This window comes from Drosophila subpulchrella, chromosome 2L, assembly GCF_014743375.2.
Source record: "Drosophila subpulchrella strain 33 F10 #4 breed RU33 chromosome 2L, RU_Dsub_v1.1 Primary Assembly, whole genome shotgun sequence".
Classification (NCBI taxonomy): Eukaryota; Metazoa; Arthropoda; class Insecta; order Diptera; family Drosophilidae; genus Drosophila; species Drosophila subpulchrella.
This window is the reverse complement of record NC_050610.1, coordinates 25,445,795-25,471,565: the sequence shown is the minus strand read 5'-3', so window position 1 is coordinate 25,471,565 and position 25,771 is coordinate 25,445,795. Positions and strand designations below refer to the sequence as shown.

The following is a 25,771-nucleotide window of genomic DNA, read 5'->3' as shown; positions in this document are numbered from 1 at the left end:
TGTTAACTCGCAGACATGGGCTGCCAGATCGATGGAAAAACATCGTGCTGGGCTGCCAGACCGATGGAAAAACATGCTGCTGGGCTGCCATATCGATAGAACAAGGTCTTTGTTAGCGCGTTTAATATTACCGTTAACTTGAGATCTAACGCGAAAAAAGAAAATTTACCTACTACTGGTTTATGTTCGCCTGGTTTCTGAAATCCAAAATGCACTCGTTTTCCATTATATTAGACCCCGTAGAGCAGCAATTTTTACGGATCTCGTCATTCGAAATACCAGGCGAACAGAAAGATAAGCAAGCTATTTTTCAAAATGGCCGACTGTCTCCGACTGGAAAACAACCGTTAGATGGAAAAGCTATATTAGCAGATGGTGCTGCCAGATCGATGGAAAAACATGCAGCTGGATTGCCAGATCGATAGAAAAAGGTTGCTCGTGAGCTTACTAAATATAACTGTTAGTTTGGGACGAATGTCAGCCTACTGAAATTTCTGTTCACCTGGTACTTGAAATCGATTTTGCTCATCAAATCGGTGAAACTTCTTGGCTCGGATCTCCCGCGAAAGGAGCAAATTTGCCTACTACTTATTTATGTTCTCCTGGTTTCTGAAATCCATAATGTACTCGTTTTCCTTTGAATCAGACCCCCGTAAAGCAGCAATTTCAGTCAAATTCACGAATCTCGCCATTTGAAATACCAGGCGAACAGAAAGATTAGCAAGCTATTTTTCAAAATGGACGACAGTCGGCGACTGGAAAACAACCGTTATTTAGGAAAGCTGGTGGTGCTGCCGGATCGATGGAAAAACATGCGGCTGAATTGCCAGATCGATGGAAAAAGGTTGTTCGGGAGCGTGATAAATAGAACCGTTAGTTTGGAGCCAGATGTCAACCTACTAATATTTTTTGTTCGCCTGGTACTTGAAATCGATTTCGCTCATCTCACATTTCTACAATGTTCAGGGAAAACTACAGTTTTCAAATCAAATACTTGAACTTTTACAGCTAATACATTTTATTGACACGATATAGTTAAGTAGTACGTAGTAGTTCAATAGATTGTAATCAATTTACACAACAAAACAGCTCGTTAAATAAATGGGAAAGTGTGGGAAAATGCATATTCACAATCGTCGCAGGTGTACGCAAAGATACAAAGATCTCGGGCTGGAAAGGAGACTCGTCAACGTCCACTGGCTGCCACGTAGCCACTCCGGGCATGACGCACCTCTCGGGCTCTCCAAAAACGTACAGAACTTAATCAATTTTATTCAGTTGATACAGTATACAATATAGCTGGTACTAAGCGATTGGGTTAAAAAATTAAATCAGATGATTTGTATTGAGTGTGCAGTAGAGTTCCGTCCAAAATTAGTGGTCTTATGTAGAAGATAATATGTGGATAGCATTCTCGAAAACGCTTACCGCCTAGATGTGTGTTTGTTAATGTCTATGTGGGATGCCGGGACGCCGATGCCCAGGATGCAGACTACTCGGTGGCCGCCATGGCGCGGGCCTGGGCGCGAACGCGCTTCTCGTACTCCAACCGGTTCTGGCAGTAGATGGTGTAGGCCTCCGCCTGGGCCGGGTCCTTGATGTTCGGCTCGTTGAGCAGGTCCTGGATGCCCAGCAGGATCTGCTTGATGGTGATGGCCGGGCGCCAGTCCTTCTCCTCGTCGAGCAGCGACAGGCAAACGGTGCCCGAGGGATAGACGTTCGGGTGGAACAGCGGCGGCTCGAACTTGCACTTGGGCGGCGAGGTGGGGTAGTCGTCCTTGAAGATCATGCGCAGCTTGTAGAGGCCGCCCTCCCAGGGGGTCGACTTCTTGCCGGGAATGGCGCACTCCCAGATCATCAGGTTGAGGGTGCCGTCGGGGTTCTTGGCGGGACGGGCGACGAAGCCGAAGGGGTGGTCCTTCCGCCAGGCCTTTCGCTCCTCCCCCAACCGCGTGATTGCAATGCCGGACATGATCGCTGATTAGTTGGGTGCTTTTTCCTACTTCCGGTTCAGATGTATCCGCGAATCCTGCTTTTCTCGCGATCCCACTCTGCTTTTTGCACGCGCGTCTGTCTGCAAAAGTATGTGTGTGGGTAATTGCCTCCAAGCTCCGAGTTTCATCGGCTTTTCTCCCGTTAATCGGGCGTGCACCTACCTTTCCGCCGCTATTTGCACCTTAAGGAGACCTGGACAAGTCCCTTTTTATCTATCCGTTGTCGGATTTCACAGTTTTTGCAATTTCTAGCGCAATTTTTTGCAGGAAAGAACGCTTGTGCTCACAAAAGGTGCAAATTTGCCACGCAAACGGTCGCACTAAATTGCTATCGATAACTTGGTATATTTGGTAAGACCCTTTACCGAATCCCATATAAAAATACCAGATTTTCAATATTTTAAGCGGTATACTACTAAAATATTTTAATTTAAAATTATGTTACTGACAATCAACTGATAGAAAACTTTCAAAGATATATAAAAATAAAAATAAACCGTAATCAAACCCCCTGTAAATTAAGTACAACACAACTTCTGATACGAAAACTAGAATTTATTCGCATTTGAACTGTATACATAAACTATTGCATTAGTTTTCATGAAATGCAGTGCTAGCAGTCCATATCAAGTGGTTCCCTATCAAATCCGAGATCTTTAAATAGATTTACTTAGAGGACGCTCACTGTTGTACAAAAATTGGAATATATTCGTATCTAAACTGTTGTCTTAAATAGACGCCTCCCTCGCGGGGAGCCTCATAAATTAGTTGAATTCTACGTTTAAATTTGATTCTGTAAAAAAGTAGACAAATAATTTTCTACAATTGTAAACTAATCGAACTAAATAAGGTTGTTGTGCCTGGCCAAGGAACGAAACTAACGCCTTAAGTGATTCGTCTTTTGTAGCGGTGTGTGCCGTAAAAGTTACGGACCGTGATTGATAGTGAAGCGATAACAAAAAGGAAGCTTGGCTAGCTGCAGAAGACTTTACGATGGAACGAATGGAGATGTTGTTCGCGGAGAGTTCTGGGTCCTGGCCACCTACTTGCCCTTCTTGGACTCCTTCTTTTTGCTGCTGGACGAGCTGGTGCTCTCGTCTTTTTCCTTCTTCTCCTTCTTTTCGGGCTTCTCCTCGGGATGGTCTTCATAGCTGGGAGACGAAAAGCGGCTTAGTTTTTGATAGGTGGTGAAGCCAAACTGCAGACTTACGCAAAGAGGACCTTCAGCTCGCCGCGGACGAGGGCCACCAGGAGCGGGGTGCCCATGCAGGCTGGCACCAGGTAGAGCAGGGCCGGCTGCGCGTGCTTGAACACGTGCATCACGAAGATGGTGGCCAGCAGGCCCAGGAAGTAGGCGATCAGCGTGGAGTAGAAGTAGATGCGCGTCTTGCGCTTCTTGCTGTCGTCGAAGCGCAGCAGCAGAGCAATGAAGATGCCCGGAATGACGATGTCGCCCAGTCCCAGCATGGCGAAGTTGGAAGCGTTCAGGCCGTTCTCGATCAGGTCCTGGGGGAAAACTAGCTTGATGGGGGCCTCGAAGCTCTTGGCCACGGTGACCATCACGTTGGTGCCGAACACCCAGAAAATGTCGTAGAAAAACAGCCCGCTCAACAGGATGACGCCCGTCACGAAGTTGTTCAAGTGCAGCATCTCCACGCCGTTGATGGCGAAGGCCAGTCCGAACAGGTTGTTGGCGATCCAGTGCTTCTTGAGCAGGTACCACACCCCGATCGCCGAGGAGATCACCAGGCAGACGATGTCGTGCGTGGAGAACTTGTAGTTCACGATGTCCTCCTTGTGCTTGCCCTCGCCCTTGGTGAACAGGATGTGGAAGGGCACCTTGGGCACGGCGGCGGGCATCAGCGAGTTGATCACCGGGCTGAGCAGGTGCGCCAGCGCAATCACACCCAGCACGAAGAAGTACCCGGTGAGCAGGTAGTTGATGTGCACCTTCTGGAAGATCTTGAAGAACAGGTAGAGCCCGAAGAGGGCCGCCGAGGCGATCAGCGGGAAGTACATGGCGTCCTTCTTGGTCATCGTGTCGGCCTTCTCGCCCGTGGACTGCAGGAAATGAGGGTTAAGCCCGACTCTCGACAGGATTGCAGCCACCTACCTTCTTCAGCTTGTGCAGCTTCACGGAGCGGATGGAGCCGAAGATGATGGGCAGCATGGCCATCACCACCAGGCTGCTGTAGGCAACCGCCATGCCCTCGGGCGTGGATGGCGTCTTCTTCTCCCCGGGCGCCGACTCGTTCTTCGGTGCGGCGTTCACATTCTCGAAGACGCCCTTGAGCACCTCCTTCACGGTTCCAAACACTTCCTCCGCCATGGTGTTGTCCGATCCAATCCTGAGCTGAGCTGAGCTGGTGCTTCCGATGAAAATCGCCGGCTTGGGGTGAAAAGTGAAGTTTGACACGTATAAAAATTGGAATGGGCAAACACGTCAACAATTTCGAAATGAGCAAAACAGAGAGAATCAAAAGAGCAAGAATATGCTCTCGCGTAAGAAAACGTAAGTGCCGGCGGCGAAACGTAAGCCACCGTAAGTGTCAGTAAAAAAGGGAGACAGCCTCAGCGTAAGTGTCAGTAAAAAAGGGAGATGCAAGATGGAAGATGGTAATGGCAACACGCCAAAATCTCGTGACACGCAGCAGTATAAATGGAAACACGTCAACAATCTCGAATAGAGGTGGAACCATCGACCAGCCTGCACCGCTTGAAAACTATCGCGATAGTATCGCCACCATATCTCACCACTACTTTTCTAGCGATCTCGCAATTAATTTAATTTTTCTGGACTAATATTTGTAATCTTTTGTTATGTGCTAAACCAATTATGAATTTTACAAAGCTGTTTACATTAAGACAGATAATAGGCGAAAAATCGATACACTACTATCGACGACTTGTGAGTTCAGGGAGTCGTGCAGCTTAGTCAAACCATGGAACTGGTTCCTTAGACCGGATAACTCCCAAATGAACCAAGGTTTAAGTCCGAAAAGTTTGAGTGGTTTTTGGCGAAGAGAGGCTTAGAAAAGTGAAACAAGCAAGAGTGATAAAAGGGCAAAAATAATTGGTCGCAGACGGTTCTGTTGAAAAAAAATATAATATTAGAAGAAGTCAAGTTCCTACCCAGTGAGTGATAAAGAAATACTTGTCGGTGTGAGTGGAGTTAAAATATAAATATTTTTAGAATATTCCGTGAGGGATAAGCCTGGATCAGAAAAATAGATTTACATAAGGAGACACAAGGACCAGCCACCAGGAGATCAAAATTTTCAACAAGAAAATTGGCTACTCATCCCCGGGTGGCCACAGGTTTTTATTCGCCCTTAAAATTATATTTGCCACAGAGAAATAAAAAGTTGTTCCCGAAATCTGCAAGCGGCAAACAAATTCAGCAAGACGTTGGGAGGGACTCCAGGACCACGATAAGAGCTGTGTTGTCCAGTCCAGATGTTCTAAAAAAATCCGTCGTGAAGATTGCCGTTGTCCGAGTTTGAATTTCCGTTTTGTTTTTGTTGTGTCTGCTGCGTAGACAACATTGTTGGTTGTTCCCCTCCCTGGGACGTTCGATGACTAGCCGGCATCTACACAGCGCGAAAAGCAGGACACGAAAAACATCGATAGTGTCACTATCGTTTAACAGTCAAAAAGTGTCACTATCGTATAACAGACAAAAATAACGAATATAATATTTAAAATTATTGTTTAAACGCAACAATGCAATAAACAAAACGGAGTAAACGGAGGACTCTTCTTTCCTATATGCTAACATATTAAAGCCCTTAAAAGCTTTTACAATATATGACACAATCTGAAGATATTTATAAAATCTACGGTATGTTTTAAAATATTAGTATCATAATAAGTTACTTTTCATTCCTCTCCAAACTTAGATACAATAGGGCCTCCCACGCAAAAATATGCGGGATGCTATGTTATCAGCGACGTCGGCAGAGGAGTCCGTTGATAATGGAGCCTCGGCCATGTGCCAAGCCGCAAGCTGAGCTCAGTTCCCTTTCAGATTCCGAGAGGCAAGCATTGGATATTGGATACTGCTCTAAAATCGCGACCGGTCTTTACAATGACGACGACTCCCAAGATAAACCCACTGATTTCCGGTCCTGGACTACTGCAGATGCTAATGGGGATACTATTCATGGTTTCGGCTTCCGTGCCAGGCGCCACTTGTAAGTGTTTGTGGCCCAGTTGCAGTTGCATAAGCCACTGATGAATGAATCCGAATCTCCCCAGCTGACTCGGAGCCAAAGAAGGGCAATGTCAAGGCCTCGGATCGCCTCCACGCAGGACTGTTCTTCAACTACGACACCGATGTGCAGCCCCAGTTCCAAGGATCTCCCACAAACGTCTCCCTCGGAATGGTGATCAACTACATAGACATCGATGAGTTGAACGGCAAAATGACCACCCACTGCTGGCTGAATATCGTAAGTCGGTCCTCTCCCTGCATTGCTCAGAAAACAAGATAAGTTTTTGTTTTTTCCTCAAGTTCACATACACTTGATAACATTCCGTTTCGGCAAAAAATGTCGGGCTATGGGAACGCTATCGTTTTAATAATTTTTGGGTATTGTGTTTTTATAAATACGAGGAATCCGTTGGAATATGACTTTAGGAAGTATTATATTTAAGTTAAAAATATAATTTTTGAAATTCGGTATAGCTCACAATCAGTAAGCGCTATATTCTTTAATCCCTGTAATCCTTAGCGATGGAGAGATGAGCAGCGCGTGTGGCAACCATCGGAGTACGAAAACATCACGGAGATCACTTTGCGGGCCAGCGAGGTTTGGACGCCGCAGATCACGCTCTTCAACGGCGACGAGGGTGGCTTATTGGCGGACACCCAGGTGACCCTCACCCACGACGGACACTTCCGGCGGATGCCGCCAGCCCTGTACACGGCCTACTGCGATCTCAACATGCTGAATTGGCCGCACGACAAGCAGACCTGCAAGCTGAAGATCGGCTCCTGGGGCTTAAAGGTCATCCTGCCGGACAACAGCACGGGGAAGGACAAGTCCCTGGACCACGACGACCTGGTGCAGTCGCCTGAGTGGGAGATCGTGGACTCCAGGGCGGAGTTCGTGAGTCAGGACTACAACGGCTATATGGAGTACACTCTGGTTGCAAAGGTAAGAAAAACATCAGAGCCTTAGGATCAATTACATTTATTCATTCCTCTCAGCGCCGATCTTCGATGTACACTGCCGTCATCTACACGCCCGCTTCCTGCATCGTCATCCTGGCCCTGTCCGCCTTCTGGCTGCCACCGCATATGGGAGGCGAGAAGATCATGATAAACGGCCTGCTTATTATTGTGATCGCCGCCTTCCTGATGTACTTCGCCCAACTGCTACCCGTGCTATCCAACAACACGCCGCTAGTGGGTGAGTCCTAGCTTCTAGAGAGGTGCCGCTGCATCGTTTATAACTAGTTTGCTGTTAGGAGCCCTTGTTGTACTGCTGTGCTTTTCCAAAGTTAGATTCCATTACCATTCGTTTTAATCCATCTTTAGACTTCGGGTTTCAAGAGGATACAACCAGTATCAAGTCCCATCCCCTTCTCACAATTCATTTCAACAATTAAAGGATTTGTTAAGATGGAATGAGTAGAGATACTTACTAGATACACTGTTAAATCTAATTTCAGTGCTCTTCTATAGCACTACCCTGCTGTTCTTGAGCGTGTCCACGATCATCGAGGTGCTGGTCCTTTACCTGGCCACCGCCAAGCACAAGAGGCGCCTGCCGGAGGCGCTGAGGAAGCTGCTCCACGGCAACCTGGGCACCTGGCTGCTCCTCTCCCAGTTCAGCACCACGGGTGGGGCGGAGGCGGAGAAGACCAAGGAGATGGACGAGCACCTGTACGACAATCCCGACGAGCAGGACGCGACCAGTCCGCTGGGCATCAATCCCACCGAGGCGCCGGGCTCCAAGGCCAACCAGTTCGACTGGGCACTGCTCGCCACCGCTGTGGACCGTATTTTCTTCGTGGTCTTCAGCTTGGCCTTCCTCGTCCTGGCCATCTGCTGTGCCGTCTAGCCTGTCCTAAGCCAAACCAGATACACCCCCACCTTGAATAAGGTCGTTGTCAAGTAATCCCGAAATTATATTTAATCTTCTAGAGCCACCGGACGATCTGAGTCAAGGTGTGGGTGCCGTCTGAACCAATTTTGCATTTTCGATTTCATGTATTTACTGAGTGTGCGAACTTAGAATTATTTAATGATGAGACCCGTTTGGAATAAAGGACCTCTGCCGAATGTCTGCTTACAACTAGAAGCGAAGGATAACAGGCTAAGTAACAAATTGGCTCTCGTTTCCGAGTATTGCTCTGCGATGATGCTCCAGGTTATCACAATTCCTCAATTAACCCAAAGTAGCTGGAATTATGCGAAATGACCTTTTTACGGCCAGAGGTCTGACCCTCGAAGGGTGGTGGGATGGTTGGGATTCCTGGGATGTTGGCTTGGCTCTCCGCTCTCTCTTTGCGCAATGGGTGGTCCCTGCGCATCCTCCAACCTCCATCCTCCTGACCCATCGGAACTCACAACCCCGGCGACAAATTGAGGTTGCTGCGGCCTCAATTAAATGCATTTGTGGTGGGAGTGCCCGTGCCCTGGTCGTAGTTTCCCGCTGAGGACGAGGATGTCCTGGCCGGGTCGCCGGCTGCTGTCCCGCCTTGGAATGGAGCTGTGAAATTCGAAGTGGAGGCGGAACCGGAGGCACCTGGCACCTGGCCGGGTGAGGCTTGCGAGGAGGCCGTCGAGGAGGAGGGGAATCCCAAGCTGGAGCTGGTGGAGGCGGGCGATGAATGGTGGGGGTGCAGGAAGTGCGGCTGGGCCAGCTGGTGGTGCGGATGAGAGTGCTGGTGGGGGTGGTGGTGCAGCGGCGGCGGGTGACGGGCCAACTGCATCGCCCCACCTCCGTGGTGGTTGTAGGAACCTAGCATACTGGCCGCCGGATCTCCTCCCTGCGCCTGGGCCTGGCAGGCGGCCATCAGCCCATGGAAGTCGAACTTGTAGGCGTACCGCTTGCCGGGCACTTTGGTCATGATGTTCTTGTCGTAGTAGTACCTGTATATTGAACAAAATCGGGATTTAAGATCTCTTTTGACTTTTGAAAGCATAAGAATTTTTTAAATTTATATTTTAATCATATATTTTAAAACCCTGTATGCTAAAAAGATTATTTTATAGACAATTTTGGAAAATTAATTTTTATGTATCGTTTATAACAATATTAAAGTTAAAAGTTTTCTTTGAAAGAGGTAAAAAATGTTTGCCTACTTTCGTGTTCGATTTTTCACGTATTTCGTATGGCTTTTAGAGTGGATCCCCAAAACTACACTACTACATTCCATAACTCGAGTTATTGTATCCCGATTTTGAAGTGGGATACCTCTATGAGTTTGTGGTTTAATTCTCTAATATTCTACATTCAAATATTTGTTTTAAGAGAGGTTCTAAATTTATGCACATTTTCTTGTTCGATTTTTCCGTATTTCCAACGGTGTTCAAAATGGGAACCCAAAACTGCACTTCTTTAACGCATAACTCGAGTTATTGGATCCCGATTTTTAAGGGATACCTCTATGAGTTTGTGGCTTAATTCTCTAATATTCTTCATTTAAATATTTAATTTAAGAGAGGTTCGAAATTCTTGCCAATTTTCACGTTGGATTTTTCAAAATTTCCAATAGTGTTCAGAATGGACACTGCACTTCTTTATTGCATAACTCGAGGTATTGTATCCCGATTGTGGAATACCTCCATGAGTTTGTGGTTTAATTCTCTAATATTCTTCATTTAAATATTTAATTTAAGAAAGGGACACAGTTTTTGCCCATTTCCGTATTTCCAATGGTGTTTTTCTTTAATGGATAATTCGAGTTATTGGATCCCAATTTTGAAGTAGGCCTTTATTTATCACTTTGAGTATGTCCAATAAATTTCCAATCAAATTGTAATTATTTGTAATTAAACCGTGTACATTTCGTAGGGTAAACCAAGTGCATATAGACTAGGCATAGACTCACCTGAGAGCCCGGCTCAGCTTGTCGTAGTTCATGTTGGGCTTGGCCTTCCTCTCGCCCCACCGCCTGGCCACCTCGTCGGGGTCGATGAGCCGGAACTCCCCCGATTGGCCCTCCCAGCTGATGGCGGCGGCGTTGGACGAATCGGCGAGCAGCTCCAGCAGAAACTGCCACAGCTGTATCTGGCCCCCTGAGCCCTGGGCGACCAATCGGTGCGAGGCAGCGTTCAGCAGCTGATACGGATCTGAAAGAGAGCGGAGGTGGCGTTAGTGGCGAGTACGCAGACACAGACCCCCATAGCCCCCAGCTACAGATACAGATACAGATACTCTGGCAGCAGAGACACCAAGATATGTGGGCAGAGAGAGCGAGCGAGAGGAGAGAAAACCAACCCGGCCAAACAAGATTTTCTGGCGGGGAAGGGACGACGACGTGGCAAGAGTGCCAAGTGGAGCTGAATGCCATAAGCCAGCGCGGATTCACAGAAAATCAACCGCAAACGGACATAAATCCTGGATCACACTACACGCCGAGAAAAACCATTATACAAAACAACTTGGAACGGCATGCTCTATTAAATTTTATATTGCTATCTGTAAAATAAATAAGAACATAACAAACGATTTTTTTAACTTTGCTGAAACAATCCAATTTCTTATATTCCTTATTAACGCATTACAGTTTTGAGCCAGTGAAAAAACTGGTCTTATCAAAGACAAAGATCTATATCCGTTAAAAGTATTGTATAAGAAAAGAAAGTATTCGTCGAATACAAATGAAATATTTTCAATAAATTAAATATTATTGTTTTCTACCAAAAAATCAGAATAAAAATTGGAACACAAAAATTTATTAAGATATGGATTTTATATAAGTTTTGACGAATACTGATAAACCTTACAAATAAATTCTTTTTCTTGTAATTTAAATAAATAATTATATTTTATTTTAATATTTTTAAAGATTTCACTTGTAATCCTAAAATGGTTAAAGTTGGTATGGAGGTACGTGATTAACCATTTACTAAACCATTACAGGAAAAATATATAAATTAACTTATGTAAGATCACCAACAATAGCAAATCTCCTTCAGGTGTAGGTGCCAGTTAACCAGGGTACATTTTATTTGCTATTGGCCATGGGGACATTCCCACATCCCGTAGTCGGTGAACCTCCACGGGGAAAACCCCTCAAAGTGCCGCTGCAAAAGCACGAAAGTGCCATAACCAAGGTGACTCAGCGTTGATCAAGCAACGCCGCGGCCAAGAGACTGAGTTCTCACTTCTAGACAATATCAGACCGTTGGACCCACGACCTACCATACCGTCCATCCCGAGCCCATTCATTCATATTTCTAGGCGCACCGCTCGCCGGAAATGCCGGAGATCGAGTGGTTGCCATTGAGAAACCTCGCCGCCGTTCATTTACGCAATTCTCTTCGATTTTCGGCCCGTCTCAGCGGAAATTCCGATGAATTTTCGGCCATATGAGCGGCTCTCTTACCATTGAAGATCATCGAGGTGTGCGGATGTTGGTGGTGCTGGTGGTGGTGGTGGTAGTGGTGGTGCACGGCACCGTGGTGCGGATGGGGATGCTGGCCAACTGGCGGTGCCGGCTGCATCCGGAGGCCGAAACGCCGGTTGAAATCCTCGGACAGGCGCCACATTACGCCCACATCCACGCTGACGCTCATGGTGGATCTTTTAAAAAAGTCTTTTTCAGAATTTTACCCGCCGGCTGATGCTGAACTTATCACTTGATTCCCTTTCTTAGTTAATATTGATTTATGTTTAATAATATATTCGTGACATAAAAATGTTAATAAAATCCTTGTTTAAAAATGTTCACTATTTTTGCTAAGCTTTTTAGAATTATAGAGGGGGTTTGACATTTTTGGAATTATTTAAAACGTTTAAGTGATCAATTTGGACTTTAAAATGATATAGATTTTATAAAAATGATTTGTTTCCGATTAAAATTTGTTTAATTTAATTAGTTTCTTTTTTTAATCGAACTATACTTCTTGAATTTAAACGTGGTTTTATATTTTTCCAGGGAGCGTGTGAACCGTTTAGGACGAGGGCTAGTTGGCAACTGAAATCTCAGTCAGAAGCGCTGGCCGGATTCTGCTCCTTATCACCGAACGGATGGTCTCTCTGCCGAGCATCCTTGGAGCTCCTCGCGCTCCGGCAAGGATTACGGTTCACCTGCGCAGCTGGGGGTAAATGCTGCTTCGGCATTTGCCGGAGGAGTCACGAAAGTCAGAGGCCACGTGCAGCCACTCAACCACCGCCTACTACGCCCACCGAAAAGCACACAATAAACAACTGCTTCTTTTTCCCATTTTCCGACTATTAAATACCCATTACGAATCACTTGGTTATTTATAAAATGTCAGGGGACTTCACCAAAACGAAAATAGAAAGATATTTTGCAAACAATTTTTGCTTGCGTTGGAAAATATTTTTGAGTTCTTCAGAAATTCTATAGATAATGGCTGCGTTTATTGACGTTAAGGTAGGTTTTTCTTTTCGCTGGAATTCCATTTACACCGCATAGTTTTCGCTACAGGGACGGTGACTCAGACGTGGGAACAACAACCGGAGCCCACAACAAATGTAATCTGCGTGACGGCGACGACGCGTAATCCTCGTTGGCATAAAAAACAAATCAATTAAATCGACGTTGCCTGCTCTCGGGATCAAGGCAGCTATATAGATAGCTATAGCCCACCCACCAACGCATGCCAGACCCAAATCATGAGGCTTTCCTCCGCTTTTCAGCCGCTCTTCCTGCCACAGGAAGGATGCGACGAATGAATATTTTCCTGTGCCCAGGAGCTGACCACCCGCAGCGCTCTTGTCAGTGACAAACCACCCAGAAAAACACCCAAGCCACCCACCTTCCCCCACCACCCACTGGAACTTGACTCGGCGACTTTTGTCGCTGGCATGGGATTACTTTGATTTTATTATTAGATGCCACATCCTGGGAGAAATTATCATATTTACATCGTTTATTATTAAGTTCATCACTTGACGCGACCGCCCGCCAGGACCAGCCCCGCCCCTTTCGACTTCCCGCCCCAATCATCACCAGTTAATAACTGGAAAAGTGTTGCATACTTTGCTGCTGTCGCGAAGAGATTTTCCCAAGCGATTTACGTTTATGGAGTTGGAAAAGTCAGGGAAAAGGTAATTAAAAGGTGGTTCACTGGCAGGGGGATTTTCCCATACCTCGGGAACTTTTCCTCCTTATCGCACACATTAAATAAGGGGCCGTATTAAGGAGTGTGGAAAGTGGGAAAACAATCAATGAAACACATAAGTAACGACCCTATCAGCCAGCCAGCATCTTAATCAGTTGCCGTTTGGCCGCCGGTGGAGGTCAGAAAAGGATTCAATTGATGCCTGACCACAAAGGATTCGAGCGTCTGGGAATCGTCCCACTGGGAATAGCACGTGAACCCAATTACCAAGCAGATCAATCCAGAGATTTCTGGACTTCAGATTTATGTGGTCCGAGATTAGCCCTGTTGTTTGGTCACTTCATCTGGGCAGTGGATAGGGCTTGAGAGTAACTTGATTAACTGAAGGGTTATCAAAAAATATGTTAAATATAATTCCAAGAAATCGTATTTTATCACAAAAAATCCGTTCCACAAAACATGTATGGAAAGTGACTCACAATATTAAATAAAAGTATGATGCTCTACTGGTAGTTACCAATTTGAATGGTTAAAGATAAAAATTAAAATCTGATTTGTAAATGCTTTGTGGACACGAGTACAAAGTGTGTTATTTTTTGTTTAAAGTGTTTACATTTTTAGAAGGTATCAAATATAATCACAGGAATGTAAGTAGCTCCTAAGTGTTTCATGTTTTGATTAAAAAACAGATCAATCATCATTATTTTCGTGACCTTTGTAACTAGTCTGAACATTATAAGGAACTAATTATTAAAAACTGGTTAATTTTCTAAATGACTTTGGGATATGCAACACTCTCTTAGATATAGGATATATAGGACCCCCAAATCCTGTTTTGAGATTGGAAAATATCCTTTCCCTTAAAAAGCATATAAAATATTCCTATAGGTACACTCACTTGGTTCGTTGTCGTTGAGCATGGGACTCGTCTCCCGTCCGGTAGCGTGGTATAAGCTCAGCGCGAAGTGCTGGGCCATGAGCATGCCGCCGCGCCTGGATCCCGCACAGACCCAAAAGTCGGCGCGGGTCAGCTCGCACAGCTCCTGGGCGTCCTTGGGAAACCGCTCCACATCCGGCTTTGGATCCAGTTGGAATTTCCGCGTCGCCCACTTCACCCAGCTGGCAATGTCCTCGGAGGACCAGGCATGCGGATCCACGGGCACTTCCACCGGCGAGACGGAGCGATTGTAATCGTTGGAGTTCCTTCGAGATGATGGAGGCGGCTGGGGTGAGGGATTGTCCGTGTCCAGAGGGACCGGCACTGGCAAATTGAGGGCGGGTGTTTGGCTTCTATGGCTATTGCTGCTGCTGCTGGAGGAGGACCCGGAATCCGAGGACTCTGAGGATTCACTGGTGTCACTGGTGGAACTGCTCCTGCACCGCCTTCTGCTTCTTCTCCTGCTGGAAGAGCTCTCCTCAGCTCCGGCATTTGGATTCATTTTCTTCTCCTTCGCTTCCAGTTGGGCCCCGTTTCCGGATCCGATGCTTTTTTGCCGGACATCCTGGTGCATGGCATCAAGTGGCCTCTGTTGGCACCAAATCGTCTGGATGTGGATTGGGATTTGGCTGTGGCTAAGGTGGCCCTTCTGCAGAATGGCCATTAAATTCGGGATATTCGGGTTCCCTTCCTTGAAAACTATGTAATCCCTATCAGCTCCAGTTTGTTGGTAGCTTTTTGTTTTTACTGGTGTTTGACATTATATTCTTCAGTTTGTCTATAAATTAAACTCATTTTATTTGTTTAAGTAAAAGCACTTCGGTCCTGTGGTAATTACACTTTATTGCACCATTAATTTGGGGGCTTGAACCGGGTTTATGATTTTTGGCGACTGTTTGCACTATAAAATCAATACCATTTACTCATAATATTCCGAGAATTTCACTTTAGTAATTTCGAATTAATCGCCTGCAACCGGTTGATCGTGGAAAACGAAACGGATTTAGGATGTTTGGCTGGATGATTCACCCGAGGGGTAGCCAAGGTATTTCACCTGCTGGCCAAACAACTGGAGTCGGCTGTCGGCTTTCCACGTGCCGCAAATCGCGGAAATCTTTCGCGGAAAGTTAGCGATAGGAAACTTTTAATAACCGTTATTGGATTGACCGATTACAGAACTCGATCTCGAATGGGGTTAAAAGTAACGCCGTAGATCCCTCTAAATCGCTGATCTTTGCTCCACGGAGCGTCCGCACCGATCGATGTGTGACGAACTAATGATCAGCACCGGCGGACTGTGATAAAGCGGTGACGAAGTCGGGAGCTTTCGGCTCTCTCGCAGATTTGGCTGCCCCATGATCGACTGGCTGAACTGAATACAAGGGGGGCCATGGGGTCGGGACCAGTTTGCTTTCGGTTCGGGAGCTTTCGCTCTTTCGAGAGCCCGCTTATCGTTCGCAAATAACAACCTTAGGCATGACGTCGTGGAACCGGCGTACTCCGCATGAGTCACTCCTCCATAGAGCACACACATCGGACCCGATCACCGCTGGGAAGCCGTCGGAGTTCCCCAGGCCTTGCGTGGGCCGGAGGGGGTGGTGCTCGGGGTAAGGTCGTTTGGCGGCCAACGAAAATTCATTCATTGATTCCCCTCCCATTCGGATTCGTTTTTCTCGCTTTTGCCGCGTCATCTTTCTGGGAAATCGGGCATGAGTCGTTAGTTGTCTGTGGCCCATTGATACAGTTGACTATATGGGTGCACATCTCTTCTGATATTTTTTGGCAACAGGTCGCCTTGCTAAAATCACACAGAAGAAAATAACTAATGTGTTTTTCTAAAAGCTTTCAAATAAATATTTACCCAATGATCTGATGATCTATACAAAAGATTATATTACATATGCACACAGTAGCCGAAGTTTATTTACTTGTGTATGTTTTTATGATATTTTTGGTATCACTAAAGCACAAAAAAGAAATACATCAAGAATATTTGATCTTTGAATCTATATGCAAGATAATAGCAATCGCCGAGATGGTTTACAACAGATTATATTAAAAATCGTTTTTATATGTATACATACACGCTCAGTTAAAACCATTTCTTAATAAAAATAACTTTTGAATGCATGGTAATTTATTTGTAAATCAAAGTATAATCAAATTGACGTGCTTATTACGGTGACGTTTTTAGATTTCGTTCATATCAGCTTGCAATTACTTTTAAATTTGTTTGAGTTCCGCGGACTTCCTGGAAACGCTTCTGATTTCATAGCTGAGGAGAGAACGCTTTTGGGCAAGTGATTCATGCGATCCAATCTGACGGGCCGCTCTCTTTCTCTTTTCCACTGGCGCCGGCAGATATGCCGATCCAAATCCATATCGCGGTTTGTGTTTGTTTTGATGTGACGTACGTCACTTGAACGCGGTGTTTTTGTACCGAAAGCTTTTACTAGGGCCTCGTATATCGTACAATTCATTCATAAAATGCCAAATGGGTCAAGGGGGCTTGGGGCTTGAGGTGCTGTGAGCAACCTGGTGAAATATTTCCATATATGTATATTTTCCATTCAGTTTTGTTTTAGAACTTTGAACGGGGTTACGTTAGCTTACAGGTTCATTTACAAATGGGTGCTTTCCCCTAGGGCGTAATACTGCCAGTCATGTTATTGTATCATTCTATTATTCACTGAATTGTCGCATGTTCGTGGTGTACATATCACCCGATGCGTCCATTACATCCCACCAGAACACATGGAAACTCCTGCAAGAAAGTATTCTGCAAGAATACATTCTTTCAGAAGTATTCCGTGTAGTTCTGGTGGACTGTGATGGGCGCAAACGCGCGACATGTACTCCCAAAACATACCAGAGATTATAATTGATGAATTATTAAATAACCAGTAGTTCTTAGTTATAAGGGGAGATTTGCGTCTTGCAATGCCTTTAGCAATGGGAATAAATCCGATTATAAGGAATTATAGATGGGATCTCACGGCTCTTCACAGAATTGTCGCATGTTCGTGGTGTACATATCACCCGATGCGTCCATTACATCCCACCAGAACACATGGAAACTCCTGCAAGAAAGTATTCTGCAAGAATACATTCTTTCAGAAGTATTCCGTGTAGTTCTGGTGGACTGTGATGGGCGCAAACGCGCGATAGGTACTCCCAAAACATACCAGAGATTATTATAACTGATGATTTATTAAATAACCAGTAGTTCTTAGTTATAAGGGGAGATTTGCGTCTTGCAATGCCTTTAGTAATGGGAATAAATCCGGTTATAGGGAATTATAGATGGGATCTCGCATGTTCGTAGTGTACATATCACCCGATGCGTCCATTACATCCCACCAGAACACATGGAAACTCCTGCAAGAAAGTATTCTGCAAGAATACATTCTTTCAGAAGTATTCCGTGTAGTTCTGGTGGACTGTGATGGGCGCAAACGCGCGACATGTACTCCCAAAACATACCAGAGATTATAATTGATGAATTATTAAATAACCAGTAGTTCTTAGTTATAAGGGGAGATTTGCGTCTTGCAATGCCTTTAGCAATGGGAATAAATCCGATTATAAGGAATTATAGATGGGATCTCACGGCTCTTCACAGAATTGTCGCATGTTCGTGGTGTACATATCACCCGATGCGTCCATTACATCCCACCAGAACACATGGAAACTCCTGCAAGAAAGTATTCTGCAAGAATACATTTTTTCAGAAGTATTCCGTGTAGTTCTGGTGGACTGTGATGGGCGCAAACGCGCGACATGTACTCCCAAAACATACCAGAGATCATTATAATTGATGAATTATTAAATAACCACTAGATCTTAGTTATAAGGGGAGTTTTGCGTCTTGAAATGCCGTTAGCAATGGGAATAAATCCGATTATAGGGAATTATAGATGGGATCTCACGGTTCTTCACTTGCAATATGGTTTGAATATGCAGTAGCTTTTTATGGCGTTTGTTTAGCTTATTTACGTTTTGAACGCTCTGCGGAATAAACAGGGCTGTGACTAGTTCTGCATCGCCCATAAACTGAATCATCTAATGCAGCTCCTCTGTGATCTCCTCGTCATCGGCCCCGTCATCCTCGCTCGTCGTCATGACCGAGGTGCTGCTCATTCCAGCGGCGGCGGTGCCGCTGGTGGAGGCGGTCACCTGGCGTCCCGAATTCCAGATGAGATCGAAATCCAAGTCGCATTCCTGTGCAATTTTAAGCACAATGCCGCGATCCAGGAGTCCAGAGGCGCTCCACGAGCTGTCCTTCACGGCCAGCTGCTTTAAAGCTTTTCCAGCCTCGGAATAGTCTTTGGCGTAGACCAGGGCTCGAACCAACATGGACAGGATGTGGGCGTGGCGGATGGGCGGCAGTTCCGGTTTAACTAGATGGGAGAAAATTATTGAAATTAATGTGGCTTAACTTCCCAGACAACTTACTTAGCATGCTGCGGCAGGATCCAATGACCATTTGGTGATCGCCTTCCCGCAACGCCTGCTGGATCTCCAAGATCGCCTTGACATCCGCCACAGTGCGCTGCAGATTGTTATAGACGTGCTGAGCGTGGCTGAGCTTCTCCAAACATTTGGAGGCCTCCTGCATGGCGGTCAGTGCCTTGCCGTAGTCCTGGAACTCCTCGATTTCGATCTGGGCGCAGATCGCATAGAAGTTGGCCAGGGAATCAAAGGCCTGGCCCTTGGTATAGAAGGTTACGATATGCTTGAGCACCTGGGCATTCGATTGCCAGTCTAATGCTTGGAGATAATTGGCTGCCATGATGTAGACCTCTCGTTGCCTGGACATATTGGCAAAGAAAACAATCTTGTCCGTGTTTCCCGATTTCAAAAGACTCTTCATGGCGCGAATTTTGTCCCCAGCCTGGGTGAACTTCTTAGTGGCACTGTGGTAGTCACCCTGCTGCTGCAGGAGCTCACCCAACTGGACCAAGATGTGTACCCGCGTGGCCTCCTCGAACTCGCCCTTCTCCGGTGTGAGCATCTCGGCCAGTTCTTCTGTTACGGGCACGCCCTTCTCCAAACATATGCTCAAAGCTCTCTCCAGGTGCCTGGTCTTGGCCAGCAGATGCACAGCCTTCTGAAATTGCTCGATGCTGCAGAAAAAGTCTGCACAGCGGTTTATCAACTCGGCATCAGACTCGGGTACGAGGTCAGAAGCAATGATCTCCAGGATCTCCGGCTGCTGGGATTCAAAGGCCATCTCCAGGGCTTTATGAAGCATCCCAGCCCGATGGTAGAGTTCCACGGCATGCTTGAAGTTCCCGCACTCCTCGAAATAGGCAGCTGCAATTGCCTTGTCCCTTTGCCTAGATGAGCTGGCCACTGTCCACAGCTCCTCCTGAAAATCGTTCTCCTTGCAAATGCGAATCGCATTGCTGAAGGTCTGCGCACGCGTGAAGAACATGATGGCCTCCTGGAACTTGCCGACATTCTCGTAGTGCCTCGCCAGGTGATAGCAGGCAGCTCGGTCTCCCGATTGCCTGGCGATGGCATCTGCTTTGGAGATCTTGCCCAGGTAGCAAAGAATCTTCACCTAAAAAGGAGCTGGGGCTATCATTCATGTAGTTTTTAAGCTTTTCCAATTTACCTGCGAGAACCAATCCTCCGCCTTGTGGTAGACAGCCAAAGCAGCATCCATGTCCCCAGAGCTCTCGATATACTGGCCCCACCACTTGAGCAGCTTGGGATCGCTTGTGGTCTGGATGTAGCGCTTCATGGCCGTCGGATTCTCCAAGAGGAGCTGGGTGATATTCTGCGCCGGGTTCTGCGTCTTCTCGAAGAATTCCAGAGCTCCCTTGATATCGCCACGTTCCCGCAGCTCCTGTGCCTTCTGGTAGTAAGTGTGCTTCAAATGAATCCGATCCTCGGTCTCGGCCAGCTGGAGTGCCTCATCCAAGTGACCAATGGACTGAAGAAGTTTGTTGAGCAAATCGAACCGCTTACATTGGCGATAGAGATCCTTGGCCTCCTCAATCATCCCCAGTTCGATGGCCAAAACGGCTACCTTTGCTTCAGTTTCCAGATCATCATCTTCGATGGCTTGCCGAAGAGCTCGAACGGATCGGGCTTGCTCCAAGTGGCCCATGCACACTTTGGCCACATCTAGGCGATTTGTGTGAACACACATCTTGGCCAGATTAGTCCAGATCACTTTGGATTGAATGGAGCGAATGCTGCGGTAGGCCAGATCCATGTTTCCTTCGGCCACATAGAGACTGAAGTTCAGGACCTGCTTCCTCGTAACTGGATCGCATTGCTGTAGATCCACGAAATCCTGAAGAGGTTGCTCCTCCATCGCATTGATCTTCAGCCGGATCACGTTGGGCACACATAGGTTCAGCAACTGGGAGCCTGGGCTCATGGGTTGATTTTCCAGGAGATTGAGGCTTCCTTTCTCCGAGTAAAATAAAAGTAATATCTTCGACTGAACGAAATGAATGGGTTGAGGGGAGTTCTTCTGAGGTGCACTCTTCTGCATCATAGACTTGACCTCCACTGCTAAGAGTCGTGGTTCCTCTGCATCCCAGAAGATCCGAACCGGCAGACTGGATGAGGAGATCTCCTTCTTAGAGCTGGTTTCTTGCTCCAGTAAACCATAATCAAATAGGTTGTTGCGCTCAAAATCCCAGCAGAATAATGCCGATATGGGGGTGAAGTTACTACTGGCTATCACCATGGCCAAGTGGCTTCCCAAACTGTTGCACTTGACCAGGATGAACTCCCCGAAGTCATCGAAGATGTCGTGACCAGACTTGCTTGGAAACAGCAGCTTGGGATCGTGACGGGAAACATCGTAGACTTTAACATAACCATTCATGGTAAAAACCGAGAGATAGCAGCCACTCAGATCCATCCCGATGATTTTCCCTTCAATATCGCTGGCCTGCATCCGGTGGAGCACCACTCCTCCCACGGAGTAGACCATTACATCACTGCTCGACAGGCAAAATATGTTCTGATTGTACAGATTCAAGCACAGACATTCGGCGGGGAAGGTCTGCAGAAGCTTCACACTCAAAGGAGTGGCTGTGGATGCCGTTGTGGGCGGAGCTGCGCCCTCCACGTTCTCTAGGATCTCGTCAAACTCATCCAGGCTCTTTTCCACTTTCTGCAGACTGTAGGATGATATGCTCCTGCCATTGCTCATCACCAGACTCAGTTCATTTAAGGCCATAGCAGTTACTGCGAATTCCGACTGAACAGTGGTCTCCCGACCGCTGCAGTGCGTCAACTGCACCGATTTGGCCGACCTCTGAACTGCCCAGAGCTCCCGGGTATGCACTGCCAGAAAAGGTTGCTCCTTCAGCATGAACACATTGGACAGACAGTTGACCAGCATGCAGGGTTTGGCCAGCTCATTGAATCCCCACTCGCAGCTCCGGATGGCTCCTCTTACCGAGGATATGTTCGTCAGCTGCCAGGCATCCTCAGGGGCACTCACAAACCGGGTGCCACTCCTTTTCCAGGTAAAGAGATTCCCCTGAGAGGTTCCCGCACACAGGGTCTGACCCGTGGAGCTGTAGGCCAGGCAGGTGAAGATTTCTCCGTTCATCTGACCGTACTTTGGCGTCTTGCGGGGCACACTGCTGCTCTCGCTGCTGTCGTGGCTGAAGAACTGGTTCGACGAGGACATGGTTCCATTGCTTAGACTGGTCAGGGATGCAGCCAACTGGTTGCCACTGGGCAGATCCATTTTCAGAAGGTAGTTGTCACTTCTTTCGATGTCCCAAATGCGCACAAAGAGATCGCCTGTGATGATGGCAAGGGAGTTTCCAGACCAAGCGATTCCTCCTTGCCGACCTCCTCCTCTTCCGCTCATCTTCACGCGATCCAGCTCCGTGAGAATCCCGGTGGACTCGACCAAAAACAGAGTGACTGTAAGGTCCTCCATCAGGCAAATGACTGCATCTCTAGGATTGGATAATTTGAAGGTTTAAATAGGGATTAGATCGCTAATTCAATCAGTAATTTACTTTTTGGGGTGCCACAACATCTGGACAATGGGCGGCAGGGACCCGCACTTCATCACCTCGACGCAGGCGCCTCCTTGGTTGATGTAGTACACCACTCCTCCCTGAGTGCAGGCGTAGAAGCAGTGGTTGTCCCTCACTCCCGAGTGGGTCATGCTCCGGGCGGCAGTCCGCGGCCTCCAGTTGGTCAGGGTGTCCAGGGCGTTTTCGTCGCCGGCCACCGCTGCCTTGGCGAGATTGGCCATCTCCTCGCGCACCTCGCTCTCCACCGTTCGCCGGAAGCAGATCAGAAGCAGCACCTCCCGCAGATCGTGGGAGAACATGGTCAGGAACTGGTACTGACCATCGCAGCGCCATCCGGTGACCAGCCCCATGGCATCCGCGGTGACCATCCGTCCTCCCTGCTCGCTGAACTGCAGCAGGACAATGGCCGCCTTGTGGGGTGCGTTCACGCTGGCGAACTCCCGGTGGCCGGCGAACCACACGTGGATGTCCCCGTGCTCCCAGCCACTGGCCAGGAGCGCCTTCTCCGGATGCCAGCATAGGGCAGTTGCCTGCGAGGAGGCGTGCACCGGATAGGTTACGTCGCGCTGGGGTTCACCCTGGAAAATAAAAACCCATATTAACTATTTAAATTTAAAGAATAAGTATATAGAATTTAGATTTATTCATTTCTCACTTATGTTTCATGAACGTTCTTTGTGATTTTCATACATTTATTTTAATTAGGGAGTAGCAGTAGGTTTTTTTATAAAGTCATTTCGCACAAGACTTTTCATCTGTCAAATTTGAATGACATTTCATTTTAAAGGTAATTTTTACATTTTTGTTAAACCGTTTAAATTTATAGAATGTTTATAGTTTATCACTTTTAATGTTTGTATGAATGTATTGTGTGCACTTTTTTAATGTTTTAATTAGGAAGTAGAGTTACCTCGACTCTAAGGTCATTTATAAATATTGCTTTACACTTCTTGTTTGTAAAACCATTAAAATGTACCGAATCTTGTTAATATTAGACCATTAAACTAAATTTAAATTTATTTACCACTTATCTTAAGGCATTTATCACTTTTCTTAGTTGTATGAATGTGTTGTGTGCACTTTGTATTTTTCATATTTTAATATTTTAATTAAGGAGCAGAACTTACCTCGACCAAAGGACGCTTAAAACTGATTCCCTCTACACAAAATTTCGTTTAGGTCACTTTTCACCAGTCACCTTTGATGACATTTCATTTTAAAAGGTAATGTGATCACAATTTTTTTTATTCCCTTTTTTTTAAATGTTACCAAGTTTGTAAAAAGCTATTTTACCTAAATGTTAAAAATTACAGTAGTGTGGGAAAATATAACTTTAAGAATATAACTAATTACATATGTTATGAAATGCTTCAGAACTTAAGATATTCTTCAATATTCAAAATATCTAAGTGAAAAGTTTCTATATTAATTTTCATGAGTTTTTAGTAGGTGTGTTCGAATCTGTTACGGAAGGGATACCGTCCATAAAACTTACCGTATCCGCAAAGATGGTAACGGAGCCGCCTCTTTCGGGACTGAAAGAGGCCACTGCGAAGAGCGGCTCACTGGGATGCCAACTGCTGATGGTGCTAACTGCATCCGAGTCCAGGAACTCTATTTTCGTGTCGAAATACAGTGTCATCCTTTTAGGTTTGTTCTACAATGCAGCTGGACTTTTCCGACATGAACCAAAACATACTTAAAATGTGTTTCTTTAGCAACGGTTGCCATGGTAGCTCCAAAATAAAGCCAACAGCCGGCACTTGGAATATGCACCTGAGGAATACAAAAAAATAAAAGTAAACAAAGCTTATTAATTTCACCATATGACAAATGCATTTCTATGATTTACGAACGTAAAGCTTATCAGGCACAGATAAATATAAAATTGCAATTGCACTAAACTTCAAGTTTTTTACAAAAATAAAGTCAACTGAATTTTCTGGAAAGTAAACTCGGGTATTTCCCCACAAATATGAATTACAGGTGATAAACAACAAGCTAACTCGTTTCTCAGTTTTGAAAGCTAACGGTTTTGCCCATCTCTGGCAATCCACAGGGCGATCCGGGCACATCTGCAAATTCAAAAAAATATCGATGGTACTTGATATAATTACAATTTACTAAATAAAATCCAATTGTCAATATTGATTAGCAAAAATTCCTAACTCATTAGATCATACTATAATGAATTGACAATAAATTTTTGTAATCCCCTTCTACGCATGTGACTCTCCACCTTTTTTCGCGCATAAACACAAGCACAAAAGTGTTAGATAATAGTACTATAGTACTACTGTTCTATAAACTATTTAGAAACATTTTGTAGAATGTTATCCTCGAAAACTTATTTTTAAAAATGGTAGTCATTCCAAAAATAATTTATCCAAATATGTAATAATTACTTTATGTTATATTTACGGTAGACTAGACTTATCTCTTGAACTAGATAACAAAAAGCTAGCTTGAAAAAAGCCAAATGGTCGCCGCTGGAGCTTACCCACACAGACATCCGTAGAGTATTCGCCCCGTGAACACGCAACACTCGCGCATTCGAATGAAATCACCGGCAAACAAAATAGAGAAAACAGAACGTTCGCCGATATTGCGACTCATTTGCAGTGCGAACTCCGAAAATGGCTGATCGTCCGTGTGCTGGAAACCTGCTCCGCATCGCCGGAGCCGTAATCCTGCCCAATCTGGGTGGGATCTACAATGGGCGGCTGACCAGGCAGAACCTACAGAACTGGTACGCGAACCTCAAGTTCCCGTCCTTCAAGCCGCCCAACGCGGTCTTTGCCCCGATGTGGATCTCCCTGTACGCGGGAATGGGCTACGGATCCTACCTGGTGTGGCGCGATGGCGGGGGATTCTCAGGCGAGGCGGCCAAACTGCCCCTCATCGCCTACGGCACCCAGCTGGCACTCAACTGGGCCTGGACGCCCATCTTCTTCGGGCAGCACAACATCAAGGGCGTGAGTACTGGTGATATCACCCTGTTAGACACGCATCTAATCCACTTCATCCATCAGGCGCTCATCGACATAGTCGCCCTCACGGCCACGGCTGGTGCCTGTGGTGTCCTGTTCTACAGGGTCAACAAGACCGCCGGACTGCTCTTTGTGCCCTACCTAGCCTGGCTGGGATTCGCCACGGCCCTTAACTACGCCATCTGGAAGCTGAATCCCGAGGAGAAGAAGCCCCTGGAGGAGGAGAAGCCCTCCGGCAGTGCTCACGCCAAGGCCAATTAGGGCCCGGAAGGCCCTAAATCCATTAGTTTTAAGTTTTTTCGCACAATGCGTCACGGGATTACAACTTATCGAACCAGGGCTGGCCATTATGGATAAGATATCGTTACAAAGTGCCTCAAGTGAGCGGTAAATTCAAAGTATGTTATCTCTAACTAAAGAATTCCAAATTATATGCATGTTACTTACAAAAGGTTAAATTATTTTATACTGCCTCAGAGAAGTTATAGAACAAATCATAGAATCATTTATGTAAAATCCGATTGTTAAAAAAGTTTTTAAATTGTATATGAAAG

The 25,771-nt window shown here is 46.1% G+C and overlaps 6 protein-coding genes across 8 annotated transcripts; 2 read left to right on the top strand and 4 right to left on the bottom strand.

The window, feature by feature from the left end:
• Positions 1-1,252: 1,252 nt before the first annotated feature.
• On the bottom strand, positions 1,253-2,314 carry LOC119548457 (SUMO-conjugating enzyme UBC9-B). Its single transcript, XM_037855723.1, has 2 exons — positions 2,157-2,314; positions 1,253-2,074 (listed from the first exon to the last, which is right to left on the bottom strand). The coding sequence occupies exon 2, from the start codon at positions 1,970-1,972 to the stop codon at positions 1,493-1,495; it is 480 nt and encodes a 159-aa protein (XP_037711651.1). The 5' UTR covers positions 1,973-2,074; positions 2,157-2,314; the 3' UTR covers positions 1,253-1,492.
• A 214-nt stretch (positions 2,315-2,528) lies between these two features.
• Positions 2,529-4,523, bottom strand: LOC119548190 (minor histocompatibility antigen H13). Its single transcript, XM_037855318.1, has 3 exons — positions 4,108-4,523; positions 3,205-4,055; positions 2,529-3,145 (listed from the first exon to the last, which is right to left on the bottom strand). Exons 1-3 carry the CDS (start codon positions 4,321-4,323, stop codon positions 3,037-3,039), a joined length of 1,176 nt encoding a protein of 391 aa, XP_037711246.1. The 5' UTR covers positions 4,324-4,523; the 3' UTR covers positions 2,529-3,036.
• Positions 4,524-5,941: 1,418 nt separating this feature from the next.
• Positions 5,942-8,283, top strand: LOC119547903 (neuronal acetylcholine receptor subunit alpha-4). The gene is made up of 5 exons (XM_037854941.1): positions 5,942-6,187; positions 6,252-6,445; positions 6,728-7,153; positions 7,207-7,408; positions 7,671-8,283. Exons 1-5 carry the CDS (start codon positions 6,082-6,084, stop codon positions 8,060-8,062), a joined length of 1,320 nt encoding a protein of 439 aa, XP_037710869.1. The 5' UTR covers positions 5,942-6,081; the 3' UTR covers positions 8,063-8,283.
• On the bottom strand, positions 8,192-15,463 carry LOC119547902 (DNA-binding protein D-ETS-6). Of its 2 annotated transcripts, none has more exons than XM_037854939.1 (3): positions 14,162-15,463; positions 10,059-10,299; positions 8,192-9,096 (listed from the first exon to the last, which is right to left on the bottom strand). In XM_037854939.1, exons 1-3 carry the CDS (start codon positions 14,862-14,864, stop codon positions 8,604-8,606), a joined length of 1,437 nt encoding a protein of 478 aa, XP_037710867.1. In that variant the 5' UTR covers positions 14,865-15,463; the 3' UTR covers positions 8,192-8,603. The 2 variants fall into 2 exon arrangements, with proteins under 2 accessions (XP_037710867.1, XP_037710868.1); XM_037854940.1 differs by lacking the exon at positions 14,162-15,463 and adding an exon at positions 11,559-11,748.
• Positions 15,464-16,333: 870 nt separating this feature from the next.
• Positions 16,334-24,818, bottom strand: LOC119546179 (intraflagellar transport protein 140 homolog). 2 transcript variants are annotated; one of them, XM_037852302.1, is made up of 6 exons: positions 24,728-24,818; positions 23,723-24,003; positions 22,207-22,805; positions 19,821-22,143; positions 18,656-19,766; positions 16,334-18,600 (listed from the first exon to the last, which is right to left on the bottom strand). In XM_037852302.1, exons 2-6 carry the CDS (start codon positions 23,867-23,869, stop codon positions 18,263-18,265), a joined length of 4,518 nt encoding a protein of 1,505 aa, XP_037708230.1. In that variant the 5' UTR covers positions 23,870-24,003; positions 24,728-24,818; the 3' UTR covers positions 16,334-18,262. The 2 variants fall into 2 exon arrangements, with proteins under 2 accessions (XP_037708230.1, XP_037708231.1); XM_037852303.1 differs by lacking the exons at positions 23,723-24,003; positions 24,728-24,818 and adding an exon at positions 23,355-23,421 and having other exon boundaries at positions 16,335-18,600.
• Positions 24,791-25,675, top strand: LOC119546181 (translocator protein). Its single transcript, XM_037852305.1, has 2 exons — positions 24,791-25,202; positions 25,260-25,675. The coding sequence occupies exons 1-2, from the start codon at positions 24,864-24,866 to the stop codon at positions 25,476-25,478; spliced, it is 558 nt and encodes a 185-aa protein (XP_037708233.1). The 5' UTR covers positions 24,791-24,863; the 3' UTR covers positions 25,479-25,675.
• Positions 25,676-25,771: the final 96 nt, after the last annotated feature.